At 37.5% G+C, this 15,110-nt stretch overlaps 1 protein-coding gene across 1 annotated transcript; it reads right to left on the bottom strand.

Annotated features, from left to right (window-relative positions):
• Positions 1–279: 279 nt before the first annotated feature.
• Positions 280–14,877, bottom strand: LOC135708254 (V-type proton ATPase 116 kDa subunit a 1-like). Its single transcript, XM_065230256.1, has 7 exons — positions 14,628–14,877; positions 14,262–14,555; positions 13,981–14,187; positions 2,302–2,384; positions 793–2,237; positions 498–669; positions 280–434 (listed from the first exon to the last, which is right to left on the bottom strand). The coding sequence occupies exons 1-7, from the start codon at positions 14,742–14,744 to the stop codon at positions 338–340; spliced, it is 2,415 nt and encodes an 804-aa protein (XP_065086328.1). The 5' UTR covers positions 14,745–14,877; the 3' UTR covers positions 280–337.
• Positions 14,878–15,110: the final 233 nt, after the last annotated feature.

Here is a 15,110-nt window from a genome sequence, read left to right as displayed (position 1 = left end):
TTGTGAGAATGAGCACAGACCCCTATTGTGGCATCGTTGGCTGCAGCGTTCCACATTATTAATGAGTAATGACTCACTACAGCGTAAACAACGAAGGAAGCATCACCCAACATATACGCACTTCAAATAATGTCCTACTGGTAGGAATCAAAATCATTCCAGCGTAAATAGCTAACGTACCTTCAACAAGAATTTTTTGTAACTTTCATTAGTAATTTCTGTTTCGGAATGTTTCATAAAAGTCATCGGCTTAATTTACATGCTGCTAAATTTATTACTATTAACTGATTAAAGTTCTGTTCATGCTACCGATAGCATGCAGATATTATGTTGGAAATTACTTTTCTTCATTTTCAGCATCCAAAATTGCCTTGAAGGAGAATGGTTGGAAGGCATACCCCAATCCTTCGTAGAACTTGCTCATGAACTCCACCCTGAAAATAAAATCCAGTTGTCAGAACTAAGGAGGAAAAACAATAAAATGTTTCAAACATTACCAGTGAAGACGCAGGGTATGGAGGAAAGCAGACAGACCTTCCATACCAACAAGGATACCGATGGTCAGAACAGCCCAAGGCCAGAATACCACGTAAATCATTACCGCTCCGGTGTAGCCAGTAGATTTCAATCCAATGGTGAAGATCATGGAATACAGCACTTCGGAAAGCTCTGAAAAATTTTCCAATAAGTAATTGGTTGTCATTAACAGTCATAATACAAAATTTTCCAAATGCGCACGCATTTTGCATGTTTGGTATCATGACAGTTCAAACAAGAATGAGGTAAACTTACGAGCATGAGCCAGTGAAAGTGCCCACAGACGCAAATACGAAGCGGTGTGTGAAATGGTACTGAGGATATACTCAATGCAGTGAATAGCCTGATGAATGAAAATTTCGCTCATCGGTTCGTCGTCGTGGTCTCCATGACCACCTGAAGCCACGTGATCTCCTTCTCCATGACTCTTCCTAGTGAATTTAATGTACAATGGCTTGGCCAACAGAAGCCATGGAATACAGATGAGCGCAGCAAAAATGAATACCATTTGGATTTGTGACTGGCTTTCAAACATGAATTCTTTGCATCCATCCAATGGTTCCTGGTTCTTGAACAACATCATGTTGATAAACATAATCAGCACAGATGGGGCACATCCCGGTTTCAAGTGGTCCTCGTCGGTAACGGCAGTGTACTGAATCCACTTGAAGAACATCATGAAGCACATGTACAGGAACAGCAATACCAAGAACAACAGCTGCGGAACAAAGTCCAACAAAATATTGACCTTCTTGTGGAAATGTACGTTGTTGACTACGCTCATGCAGACTCCAAAAATCATATGCACCACTCCGAAAATAATCGACAATTTCATTTTGAATGAGTTCAGGAAGATGATCTTGTTTGATGCCAACATCCATGCTGGATCCAATCCATACCAGTAAACTGTTTCCGAATAGTCTTCTGCTGGGTTCAGCTGAAGATCCTTGTTCTCCATAATAGTTGAAGTATTGTAATTGATCTGCCACGAAGATCCGAAAATGTTCATCGTCTTTGAGAAGATATCGTTGTAGACGAATCCGGTGTACATAGAAAAGATTCCCATCAGCAGGATGATGTAACGTCCCCCGAAGAACAGCTGCCAGATTTCATCCTTGTTCTTGTTCAGACTCTTCTCCCACAACACCATCCATAATCCGAGCAGCAGAAGAATCAGTCCGTGTCCTAAATCGCCAAACATAATGGCAAACAAGAACGGAAAAGTGATGATCGTATACAACGCTGGATTGGCTTCACGGTATGAAGCAATTCCGTACGACTCAATCAAATTCTGGAACCCTTGAGTAAACTTATTGGTACGGTTGAAGGTCGGTGGATTCTCGTGTGTTGAAATCACGTTCAAAAACGATGGAACCGTGCTACCAACGGTGGATGATCCAGCGATTAAAGCGTTCTTCACGTCCTGCAGATTGGTCGTCGGTACCCAAGCTTCTCCGAACAGACACTTCTTGGAGACATCCACGTTGAACATGTTCAGCGTGTGGTAGATGGCTTTGACCTTCTTGACGACGATTTCCCACTTGGGGACCTCCTTGGACACGCTGACCAGCACACGTTGGCGTTGGTCCTTGGTTTGATTGATGACCATGTTGAGGTCCTCGATGCGAGTGCGCACGCCCTGAAGCATGTCGCTACGTTCGTTGTACTCGCTGGGGCATGGGTACAGTGATGCATGGTAGCTGTGTGGAATGAAGAAATTAATTGGTATCGGCTTGATGTATTTATGAAGTTTGAGAATCTTACCCACTGCAAATCTTCTTGACGCGGCTTTTCAGCTGCTCTCCTTGGAAGAAAGCAACAAATACGATCTTGTAGATCTCGTCACCCTTGGGAATTGGAATGAAGAATGAAATTAATAATCATGCTTTAACTCTAGATTTAAAGTTTGTTTGTTTTCTAATTTTATGACAATCATTCTCGTTGATGTTCATATCATATGTATCATAACAGATGGTGTTATTTGTATGAAAAATATATTTCAAACGTATACAATAATTAGGGTGTATATTGGTGGTTTAAATGAGGGGGTATATACAATAATTAGGGTGTATATTGGCGGTTGTTTTTAAATAGATTTATTAGATCATTTTAGCAGTTTTATTCAATTTTAGAGTCTTGGATCGTCTTTGATGTTGGAAGGAAATTTTGGAAACTATGCATAATGCATGTTGAATCCCATTTTTAAGTTCTTAAAACGATTCAGGCGTTGTAAAATTAAAACACAATGTGAACTTCTCATGACCAGTTCAATTTTTTATGACCGATTCGGCGTTTTTGTAGGCGCTCAATCAATTCAATACGATTGAATTAATAGGCTATAAGGCAATTTTATCGTTATTAGACCAATTATTCCACATTTTGGCCAATGCTGTGCTTCTTATTTTAAAATTCGTGAGTCTAGACATTTCTAAGGTTTTCCGTGCTTCACTGAACTTAATGGAACTGTTCTAAAGATGGAAGATAAGATCCATAAAGTTCTCTAGATCTTCCTTGAATTAATTAAACTTTCTTTAAGTTTTTCTGTCGATTCTGAAACTCGCACAGTTTCCCTGAAGTTTTTTTTTTGTTTAAATACTTCCTTTAAGCTCGTGGATCATTCTTTAAGATCTATACAATTTCCTGAACTGAGTCCTGGACTTGCCTGGAGTTTCTCTTAATGTTCAAGAAATTCTCAGAACTTCTCAAACGTACCAACATTTTTCCTGCTATCCGAGAAACTTTTCTGCAGACCCAAAATTTTTCCAGAATTTTTTTGAACATTTCAGAAATTCTCGGAATATTCAAAAAAATTCTTGGAATCGCGAACTGGTTCCGGAGATCTATGGCCGGAAAATTTTCTGATTTTGAGATTTTATGCCTCAGAAAATCTCGGCGGCGCCAGCATGGACGAGAGGCAATCACGCTTACCAATAATTCAGTTTTTTAACTATGTTCTCTAAAAAATCGTACGTGGGACAAAGGTTCTACTGTCACACCCACGAATTTTTGTACGTAGGACATGTTCCACCTGTCCAATCAACTCGTCGCGCCTCTGCTAGAAACATCCATGACAAAAAAGATACTGCAGTTCTCTGGACATCCCTGAAATTCACGGAACATCCTATCTTATCTCAAAATTTCTGAAGCTCGTGGTGCTGTTTTGAATGTATAGAATTTAAAATAACAGATCTTAGTACCACTAAGTATCCTCTCCCAAAATCTAAAGATCTCTAAACTTCTCCGAAAGTCTGTTCTTTCCAGAAGTTTTTTTTAACTGCCTTTAGGATATGTGACTTTCCCAGGAGATCTCTAGAGCTAGCTCTTTATCCATAATTCTTCTAAAGTTCTGCACACTTCTCAGATGATTTCTTGACATCCCTGACGTCAGAGAACTTACTGTAGTTTCCTTGAAGCTCCCTTGAAGTTGAAGCTAATATGTCCAACATTTAGCAGAAGTTCCCACAGTCTATTCATGACACTTCCTCGAAATCCTCGGTATTATTTTCTTTCATTCCTCGGAAATTTTTCTTATATTTTTCCTTTACCCTCAGTGAAGTTTCCGAAATGTTTTTAAAGTTCCCCCAACTTCCCTGGTGTTCTCAGTAATTTTTGAATGTTCAAGGTTCTCACTGATTTCTTGAATTTAGCTTTGGAGGCGAACCAGCCTCAGACTGAAAGCTTCCTTAATAAAGATAAATCTATCAATTTTTTAATTTAATGGAACTTCCATTAGGTTCTCGAAATCTACCTGGAGTTCTTGGAACTTCCCTTAAGTTTTGTGAGATTTTCTTGAAAATCATGGCCCAACTGCCGTGAGATGACAAAGTGACGTAAACGCTTTCACTTTTCCCCATATTGAAGTTCTGCATCCTAAATGACACCCAAAACCACTTCAAACTTGTACAAAATTTTATTTTGAGGCATGCAGACAAAGTGACGTTAGTCATACATTTTCGGAGGAAAATTGAAATTTGTTCACTGTTTCTTCACATAAGTGACGTCAACCAAGTGCTAACCAAAGCACATTGTCATCTCTCGGCGGCTAAGTTTTCACAACTGTTCAAAGCTACTTATTTTCTCATAAGATATTTTTAACTCAACTAATGTTTTGGTAATTTCTGTTAATTTTCTGCATTTCCCTGAAGCACTTTGGCCGTCACTGAATTTCTATAAATTTTTATAAAACCTATCGAACTGCCTTGAAGTTATAAAAACCTTTCTGGAATAAAACTTACCCGTAGTTCTGATGTTCTTGAAGTTTTCGTAACTTCCTCCAATGTTTTCAAAACTTCCTTGCTTAGAAAATTCAGCAAAATATCATTCCTCAAGCTTTCCGAAGATTTAGAAACATCAATAGCATTCCTGCAATTTTTCTAACGTTCATGGGACACCCTTTGAAGTTTGTTTTTGAAAAATCTGTATAATTCCTGCATATTTCTGAAGGTAATTGAACGGTCCATATGTTCTCAAATTTATCCTGAAGTTTCCAAAACTTTCTTCAAGTTTCTTGAACTTAAGTGAACTTTCTCGAAGTGCTCTGTTCAATTAAATGTACTTTAATGTACAATTTCGTGAACTAACATTAATGCACTAAATTTTACATTCAAGTACATTTAAGTACCCTGTAGTTTTCGGAATTTGCCCTTGATCTCAAAGTTCGGACCTTTTCTGAAGCTGTCGGAATTTACCTGAACCGAATATTGAACATTATTTGAATGATGACATTAGAGATTGGTACTATCCATCATCTATTTGCATGTCATGTCGAGTAAATTTCAATCCTAAAAGTGGAACACCATAAGTATTGCTGCATTTGTACAAGTACAAGCACGACTAAACGCAGCTGACGAGGGTTGCAAAAATTGTACTTGGGACAAATTTACCCGGTGTCGTGCCCAAGAAAGTGAAACCAGGCCCAGAGGAAAAATTTTGATGCGGATATAGTGCTTCGCATTTATTACATTTGCCTGACGTAAACTAAGCGAGAAAAAAAGCATGGAGGCAACTTTTACGAACGAACAGACAATTTGTCGAAAATTTGGACTTGAAAAAGCTCTTCGCCGGTGTCTAATACTCTAGCTAAGAAAATAGCATCTTCTGGTAAAAAAAAAATAAACGTATTTATTCATTGCTTCAATTATAAATTGTGTTCCATAAACATTCATTTTTCCAATCGTTGAGGTCAGCCGTCCCATTTCCAAAAGATATCAGGACAAACTGCGCTCAACTCTGGATAACGTTAAATATCAATTAATTCAATAAATTGGTTTAATTTTACCATAGTTAACTTTGAAACTGGGATTTTAAATAAGCTGTTTAAGATTAATTAACAGCTAAGCGATCTTTTAAGTTTTTAAATCATTATTTAAATAATTTGAAATTGATTCCAGCTGAAAACCTAAGACTCCATTGCCACCGAATCTCCAGGAAGATTACGAATATATTTCGGTGATAAATATGGAAGAATCTTATGAAACTGAATATTTGTGAAATTGGAAAGAAGAATCTAGTATCGCAAAGTGGAATGCCAAGGATGATTTGTAGTATAAAAACGAATAGTTCAAAAGGTGTGAAATCAAAGTGACATGAAAACGCTAGCTGCATTCATGCACCGTTGGTTTCTGGAAAAGACGATGACCTTATTTTGGATGTTTGTCCTCCGCCTCCGCTGCACGCTTGGAATCGTTAATGCGGTGTTCCAAGCAGTATAAAAGCGAAACCCAGATTTGGCAGATTTGTGGGCTCGTAAAGCACGTGTACGCCATCAGCAACGAGCGTATGGTTTTACTGGACAAGTATGCCATAATCTAATCCGTGCTGCCAATGTTCTTGAAGACAACAAAAATCTGGTAGGCTATTTTAATGTAGGTACGTATTGAAAGCATGTTTCATTAATATTTGCTAAATATGATTCGATATTCATTTTATTTTAAAGGTTCTGAAGCATTTTGAAAATGTGTACGCCAAATTATTTTCACTCGAACGGTAACCCTGATTGAACATGATTTAAACAAGTCCATTGAATATTGGTAAGAACTAAACCTTCCAAAACCTTCAAAATATCACATCACGAAATTCCACATGAATGACTTCTGCAACACAACTGGTGTGTTTAGGTTGGCATAATGAGCAAGCACCGGAGTCCGTACACAGTGATTTCTCATTAACCTGGGAGCACATAACATATGTGGAACCTCATGCAAAAAGCTGACTCAAATCCGACCCCTTTTTTGTTTTGCCTCAGTGGTATAACTGGCATAGTTGGACATCGATCTGTCAAAATAACATTTTCGTGATATTGACACTGAGCATTCATAAATACCAATGTCGAAAACATAAATTATGGCTTTTTTCGTAAATGTCTCGTAGGTCAAAGTCAATCCATGTAAGCCACTAATTTTATCGGATAGGAGGACTCTTTCTCTACACAATCATCGTGGTGGTTTTCTTGAAGGAGTTTTCATTTTCGAGAAATTCACACAATAAGTAATTGTTTGCGTTTGTAGCATTGGCCCTTACGAAAGTAAGCATTGGCGTTGACGGCGACTCTGCAACTCTTTACTCCTGGTAAAATCTCATAAGCATCTGACAATCTGTGCGTGAAATCTAAGGAACTTTGTCTTATCTCTTCATTCCTCCAGCAAGCCACCGTTTATTCACACAAAGATTGACAGAATCATATGGGATTTTCATAGGAGTGAAAGGGTAAGGAAATGTTCACCAAGTTTCACGCACATACTGATGTTTGCTTATGGGACTTTACTATACACGGTTAGAAAAAAGTACCAAAAATTAAGTTCTTTTCACTCATCTCGGCACTATAGTGCAGGAAGTAGGTAAAGCGGGTGAAAGTAATTTTCATTTACTTGTGTGCAGTTGGTATGGAATTTTCCACTGGCTTTTTAACCAAAAGTAAGTTAGTTGTACCCAACAGTAGGTAAATATGATTATACTCAACGTTGGGTTCCCACACTTTACTACCCCTGTTGGGTGGTTTTGCTCCTCCGTTTTTGACAACATTAGAAGGAGAAAAGGAGACAAACTAGTCAAAAGTAGGTAAAAGTGAACTTTCCGTTGGGTACTTTTTTCTTACCGTGTAGGAGTGAAGAGTTACAGAGTGATCGAAGAGGCGAATTGTCAAAAGTCACGGTAATGCGTAATGAGATGGTGTTCGTGCGCTGTTTAAATGCTTGACGGAGTTTGACGTGTGGACATTCTTTTTTCGACTAGCTTGACAGGGGGCAAAGAATTTTTTAATCAATATTTTCAAGTCGGTCAGAAGCCAATCAAGAGCGTTGTTATTGAGTAATATTGCCTATTTACAGATGAATTATTTCTTCGTCTTATTGGTTTGCATTGGGTTCATGACGGAAATTATGTTAATTGAATATAATTTAATGCAAACAATTCGAAGATTTGAGGATTACGTTGAATAGGTGTAAAACTATCATTTTGTCCGTGGTATGTTGAAATATTGTTAACTGTGCTCTTAGTGATTCAACTTATGATAACCTCACGAAATATCGAGTTGATGCATATTAACGATTATTTTCGTTAGTAAATAGTGCCTAGCTTTGATACAGCTAGCTAGGACTCCCACCCTGGGACCTTTGCCACAGTGGTCGAAAAAAGTTTGTTATAATTGTGTGTAGCTCCTCTTTTGCCTTTTCAATCAACAAGGATCTACCTTACCATGTTTTTTGTTAAAAAGTAATTGGAGTAGTTATTTGTGTAGGGATTTTTGAAGAAATTTTCATTTGACGGCAATTTAGAAACATAGGGAAATCTTGGATATTGGAGGTATCGATAAGCACTCGATTTCATTTATCTTTCTGCTTGCAAAATTCTTGCGAATGGAACGATGCAAAGTCAGCTCAAAACAATGAATATTTTTCAAATTGTACTTCTAACTCTTGTTTCAAATTTTGCTGCTTCTCTCTAGACTTCAAAATGTACACACTTACTTCCAAATTTACGCGGTCATGTTTTTCCTCCTAATGAAATCAAAGTTTGATGCAATTGGTCCCAAAAATAGAAAGTGTTCAAAGAAGGAAATGTTACATACATGTTTCTTCTAAGTTAACCACAGTTTTGCTGTGTGAATCAAGGTGATGAATTTGTTAAAGTTAGTTATATAATTAAAAATAAAGCACATACATGGTTAAGGAAATAGTAATACATGAGTTCAGGAGCGCCAGGAACACATACAATTATAAACCACGGTAGAATCATTCAAACGAATTGACAAGCCCCTTGATCGCCTTTCTCATTTTACAGCTGGTATAATCAACTTGACAGATCGATGTCTTTCTATACCACTTGAAATCACTGAAAATGGGTCGATTTTTGATGTTTGATTTCCACAAGTTATGTGCTGTAAGCGATACAAAACCGTACAATCATCGAAAGTGTACAAATCCTAACTTTTGCCCGCACTTGTCGAATACAACAGTGTCATTTGTAGTAGTTTGTAGTTCGAATTAATAGATATATACAAGAATAGGTAAACTTGAGAAATCTGTACGATCACAAGTATTAATGGAAGCATATCAGCCCTTCCTAATACAAGAAACTCGCAGCAGGTACACGTCAAAAGCAAGTTTTTCGAATATTTTAATGCTTGGATTCTTAAAAAAAAATTTACATAATGAGTTAAACCTTCAAAAGAGTCCAATAACTTGATTACTATTTAAATTATCTAAAATTACGGCCTTAAAAGAGCGTAGATCCAAGCAATTTCTGGCTATTTTTTGAAAATCCACCCTGAGGTAAGAATAGCTATACGAATCAACTGGCGTCCATAGTTTTCATGAGTTGGTTGGACAGGTGGAACATCTCGAGCAGCACACTTGTCACTGAAAAATCGTGGTAACTTATTTGCAACTTATTCCAGTCAGAATCAAGTTACAGTAACTTATGTTGATGGAAGTGTGTTTCTCGGGATGTCCTACGAACATAAATTTGTTGGTGTGACAGTAAAACCTTTGTTTCACGTACAATTTTTTAGAAAACTTAATTATTGGTAAGCGTGATTGCCTCTCGTTCAAACAGGCTGGGTTCAATCCGTATCGGCGCCACTGAGATTTTCTGAGGCATCAAATCTCAGAATCAGAAAATGTTTTTGCCATACATCTCCGGAACCAGTTCGCGATTTCAAAAACATTCAAAAGGCTCTATGATACCATAGTAAACTTGTGACACCCAAATCTTTGAAGGTGGGCGTGCCTCTAGTTCCGAGTAGTTCAAGGTAACTTATTGCAGGAACTTCAAAAAGTGCCAAGATTTTTTTTTTCAATATTTCAAAAATTTCTGGATAACTTAAGGGTCTGCAGAAAAGTTTCTTGGATATCAGGAAAAATGTTGGTACGTATGAGAAGTTCCGAGAATTTCTTGAACATTACGATAACTTCATGCAGGAACGAAAACTCCAGGCAAGTCCAGGGCTCAGCTCAAAAAAAATGTATAGATCTTAAAGGATGATTTATGAGCTTAAAAGAAGTATTTGTAAATAGTAAAATTGTGGGAGCTTCAGCATCGACGGAAAATCTTGGAGAAAGTTTAATTAATTTCAAGAAGATGGCGGGAACTTTTAAAAAATTTAAAATTTATATGTATTTTGATAATAACTTTCAGAGGAACACCTTGAGAAAAAAATTCAAAACAGAAACTCACAGCCAGAGCTAGTAAATATCACGGCCGTCATGCAACAATGGGAAAACATTTTCTCTCACTATCACGAGACTTCCTATCATGACCAGCTTTCTTGTTATTTTCCAATGTTCATCCACTCATGAGAGTAATTTCCACACGGTTTTGGCATCTAAATTTTAAGTTAGATGAATGTAGGCAAGCAACAGTATGTATTCTGTTGAGTGAATTTATTCTTAAGCTTGTCGCGGTGCATATAACAATAATATCAATAAATGAGCTAGTAATTGCAATGATCCCAATACTGTCACGTTCTGTCATGACAAAAATATCGATGAGATTTTGAAGAAAATCTATATCATTGTTTTCTCATCCGATGATAGTGACAGAAGTATCTCTGTAAATATCGCGTGAGATCTTTCATTGGAGATGACATTTGCCAGCCCTGTTCTCTAGTGGTTGAGATATCAAATTCTGTGTTTTACTACTAGTTGAAACGGTCACTGAGTCGTCACTGATGACTATACAGGAAGTGTTTTCAACCTGATCCATGTGTAGTGTCAGGTTGATATAATTGTGGAAGTATATAGTATCTAATTTAAAGGTATTTCCTGGGATGATTTCCGTTTTTGATTTAACAGTGTCATCTGTTCTAAATCATTCACATCGATGAATATTAGCGTTTTGCATCCTACGGTTGTCTGATTGTGTATCATGAGGGATTGCTGAAGATCATTGACTTCAGTCAACTTTAATCCCATAGCTTCACCACGTGTTCTAGCTACACGTGGTGAGTTACACAAACAATGTCTTCATCTGGTTCATCAAACGATGCACTACCAGGAACAGCATCGAAAAATTCGTCGTCACTGGATTCAATAACATGAGTCACAGCATGCATCAAACCATGTAGGGGAAATGGGTCTAATGTAGGCCTATGGATCAAAGATTGGGCCCATCGCTAAAAATCTGCTATTTATCAATTTTAACTAGATGAATGCGTCATTGGGACGGTACTAATAGATATTTTTGGTCGCTATTGAAAATTTAGTCGATTTCTGAATTTATGTATGGGCTCAAATTAGGGGCATTTAGGCCGACATTACATCCATTTCTCCTATTCTATAGAAGAGCTGGCGGACATTGGAACTGGTACACATTGATGTCGAGAAAAATCCCAATTGTTTTCAATTTTCATCATGCATTCAATTGAACCGTCAGCAGCATTGTTGTTCATGTCACACTTATCAGACCATCACTCCACGCGGTGATCAAGTGTGCTGTGCGTGCTGCATACATACGTCAACAGTAACACACGGTGGGATTGAATTCTCGGTTACTTTCAATGGGAAAGCTGATACGTCCCTTCGAAAAAGTAATCGAGAATTCGTTTTATGCAACCGTTAATTAACGACCCAACATGATGTGTTTTGAACAAAATTGCAACAAAACTAATCGAGATGGAACACTGGTGTTCAAGAAAGAGTTGTAGAACAGTTTGAGAGGCATCTTTTGAATAGACCAAACAGTACACTTTATTACGTATCTTTTGAAATGATACGGGAAAACACGTAGAAAAACACCAATTTTAGACATGTTTATCTTTGAAATTTAACTAAATGTAACTATCTTGAAGCAGAAAATACACTATTCAGTCGGGAATTTGCTTTACTGTTCAATGGTGGCTATGATGCTGTGCTAAGTTACATATTTTTGGAGTTAGAGCTAATTTATGGCAAGCATAGACATAAAACAGAAAAAAAGTTCAATAGCTTAGTAATCTTTGAGATTGGATCATATGCGTAGAACATTTGTTTTCATCAAACATCTTCTATCACTCCTTAAAATACTAGCACTGAGAAACCGAAAACTCTGTATATTGGGAAGTCTTTCACCTATTCCATTCAGTTCATCTCTCATAGCGTTTTAAGTTAAAAAGCAAGTAATGTTTTGATCTAAATAATAAGTGTTGTAAACCTTTACTTGAATCAAAGAGGGGTAGTTCAGAAACAAGAAATATTTTGCAGATGGAGTTATCGAAAAACTGAAATGTTTCGGTTGTAAAATATCTTTGGGTAATTGTTTGAAAATTTGTAGTAGATTCCGTCTTCAAGATTATCGTTTGCCATCAAATAAAACGCCCTCGAATCATGGAATGCAGAAGATGAGGAACAACCTTCTACCAGTGTTGCTAGATCAAAATAAAATGTTGTGATGTTTCTACGGACAAATACAAATTGGCCGACAAGGAATTTGATCCGATATTTAAGAAAACAAAACCAATTCTTGGAAGTCGAAAATATTCTCTAATTCTAATGATGCACCCAAAATTTTCAATGTATTCAAACAACGAGTGCTCAAATAAAAAAAAATGTTTCTTATCTCACCAATACCAAACTGTCTAGATAGAAACGGGTAAGTCTGAAAGCCACCACATCTGAGAATAAATTGTTTGTTACTTAATAGACAATCATGGAAAAAACATGGTGTTGCAGGACATCGCGACTAACATTTGAAAATGGTCTAGAGCCTAATTATTATTTTTTAAACTCGTAATAACTACAGAACGGCTAGACTAAGTAAAAAGTTGTTGTGTGCCAATTTTATCACAAATTAATTATTATTATGTGCAAATTTAATTCAGAAAATAAACCAAAATCATAAAATTGTACCATTTTTTAAAAGTAAGCTACCAGCTTGCACTTTTCATAAAATTTTATGGCATTACTTCAGCTTTCTTTAAACCAACAAATTAAAAAAGTTGAAGTTTTTGCGTCAATCAACGTTTTAGAAAGAGTTTTTTGAGTATGTTGATTTATTTTCTTTTAATTCTGTTATAACTCCTTGATTGCTTATCTTTTGACAGATGCGCGTATTTCGTCTACTACTTCTAGGCTTCATTAGTGCCAAGTACTCAACACGTCTGAAAAATCTGTATTTTATCTATGACTTATCTACTAATCAATAGATACTAGATATCAGCAGGTATTCAACTACCATGTAAAATTTACCTTACTAGTTTGGTTGCTACCTTTACTTAGTCTCCAACAGGTATAGGCGTGCTACGATGTGAGGTTTTAGGTAGAATGCTGAATAGTCTCGAGTTTCATTCGAATGCGCAAGTTGTTTACCAACAGAAATGATATAAACCATATGTTTGGTTCAGCAAGTTTTGGAAATGCCACAAAATAAAATATATTTTTTCGGTAATTTTCTCACTGTGCATTGGTAGCAGCGAACATATTATTAATGTTTCATCCAAATTGGAAGGGGCCGAGTGACTTATTATTTTTTTTTTAAGCGTTTTGGGCTGGAAATACTATACATCAACCACATCCATGTGTACCTTTTTCTTGATCGTCTCTTTACCTGTTAAAAGATTATAACTTGTAACCTCGAGTACACCACGTCAGCCCCTCTTCTTAGTATTGAGGAACATTGTAAAAAGTATAATGAATCACGGCTACGCGAATCATCCGCATTTGAACTACATTGACGATTAACGAGAGACGAAGCAAAAGTCATGTGAACAAAAAAATAATTATCAAGTCACATGAACCACAGCTCAACGTATCTCTTTAAAATTGCTATCTACTCATTAAGGTAAATCCAATTACATTTAAAAATAAGTTGCAGATTGCTTCATCTGAGTATGAAATTACAACTGAAACAATGTTAAATCTCGTTGCCATCAATTGCTGCAACCGTTGTTGCATAAAACCATCACAAGACACATCCCACCTTATCTCGCACCCCACAATATCATTACCACTATCAGACGTACTTCCTACTTACCGAGCGCGGATCGGTGAATGGCTTATCAATGGGTGCCTGACGTAGGAAGACGTTACCACGTGATACGCGCCAGAGCATTCGCTCGAAGCCAATGATGCGCTCACGTGGGATCACTCCTGCAACGAATCCCAGTGGCTTGTTCTCACTGCTGGGATCTCCTCCGGTGGCCTCCAGGTTCAGCGCTGCTGATTTGTCGGAGAAAAATCCCTGCAGGGGAAGAACATTTTTTCCTAAATATCATCCAACAAAATTATAAAAAAGTAATCCCCCGAAAGTCATACTTGAGTTTTCTCCAGCACACTTCTCAGCTCTGTAAGTTCCATGAAGTTTTGCAGCAGAGCATGGCTATTCTCGGACAGCTCAATGATCTCGTTCTCGGTCTTCTCGAGGGCCGCTTCCAGGTCGATGATTTCGCGGGAGTTGGGCGTACGTGGAATGTTGTCCGACAGATCCGGCGTAGAGACCTCATCCTTGATCAACTCCCGGCAAATGTAGCCAATCTTTCGTTCCATTTCCTCGCATCGGCGGATCTCGCTGGTGTACTTGCGCTGGAAGACATTCACATCGACGTTGAGCTGCAAATAGGACGATATTCACTACTTTTCTACTGGTTCGAAGAAGGATAGTCATGTGACTTCAACACGAACATCACGAAATTGAGCAATTCCGAGTTCACCAAGCTCTGCCAGTGATGAGTACGCTGCCTCCGGCTGGATGAGCAGCTGGACCAGGTCCATCTGTTCGCTTCGGAACATGGCCCCCATGGTTTCGGCCTGATAGTTGTTGTTTTTTTTTATTTCACAAATTTAAAACCAATTGACTTTCTGGAAATCCACGGTTGTTCAGATACTTTCAAGTGTTCACCTACCAGAGCGAGTTACCGGAGCAAACTGAATGGGAGCTTCTCTAGAGGCAATCATCGTCAGCTGTACGGTGATATTTTATCTTTTCGTTTATTTTTTCTTTCAAATGGCACTTGGCCATGATAAATGAGGCTTATCAAGCGGTCATACACGATTCGAACGAGCTATTCTTGAAGCGTCAGTACACGCTTAATAGATGTGCTTGGAATGTTTGTTTTTCTACTGTTAAAATATATGTTATTCATTAGCCAGCTATAATAACGTGAA

This window comes from Ochlerotatus camptorhynchus, unplaced genomic scaffold, assembly GCF_037179485.1.
Source record: "Ochlerotatus camptorhynchus isolate MF236.1 unplaced genomic scaffold, CSIRO-AGI_Acam_v1.1 ptg000329l, whole genome shotgun sequence".
Classification (NCBI taxonomy): domain Eukaryota; kingdom Metazoa; phylum Arthropoda; class Insecta; order Diptera; family Culicidae; genus Ochlerotatus; species Ochlerotatus camptorhynchus.
This window is presented reverse-complemented; position numbering and strand designations above follow the sequence as displayed.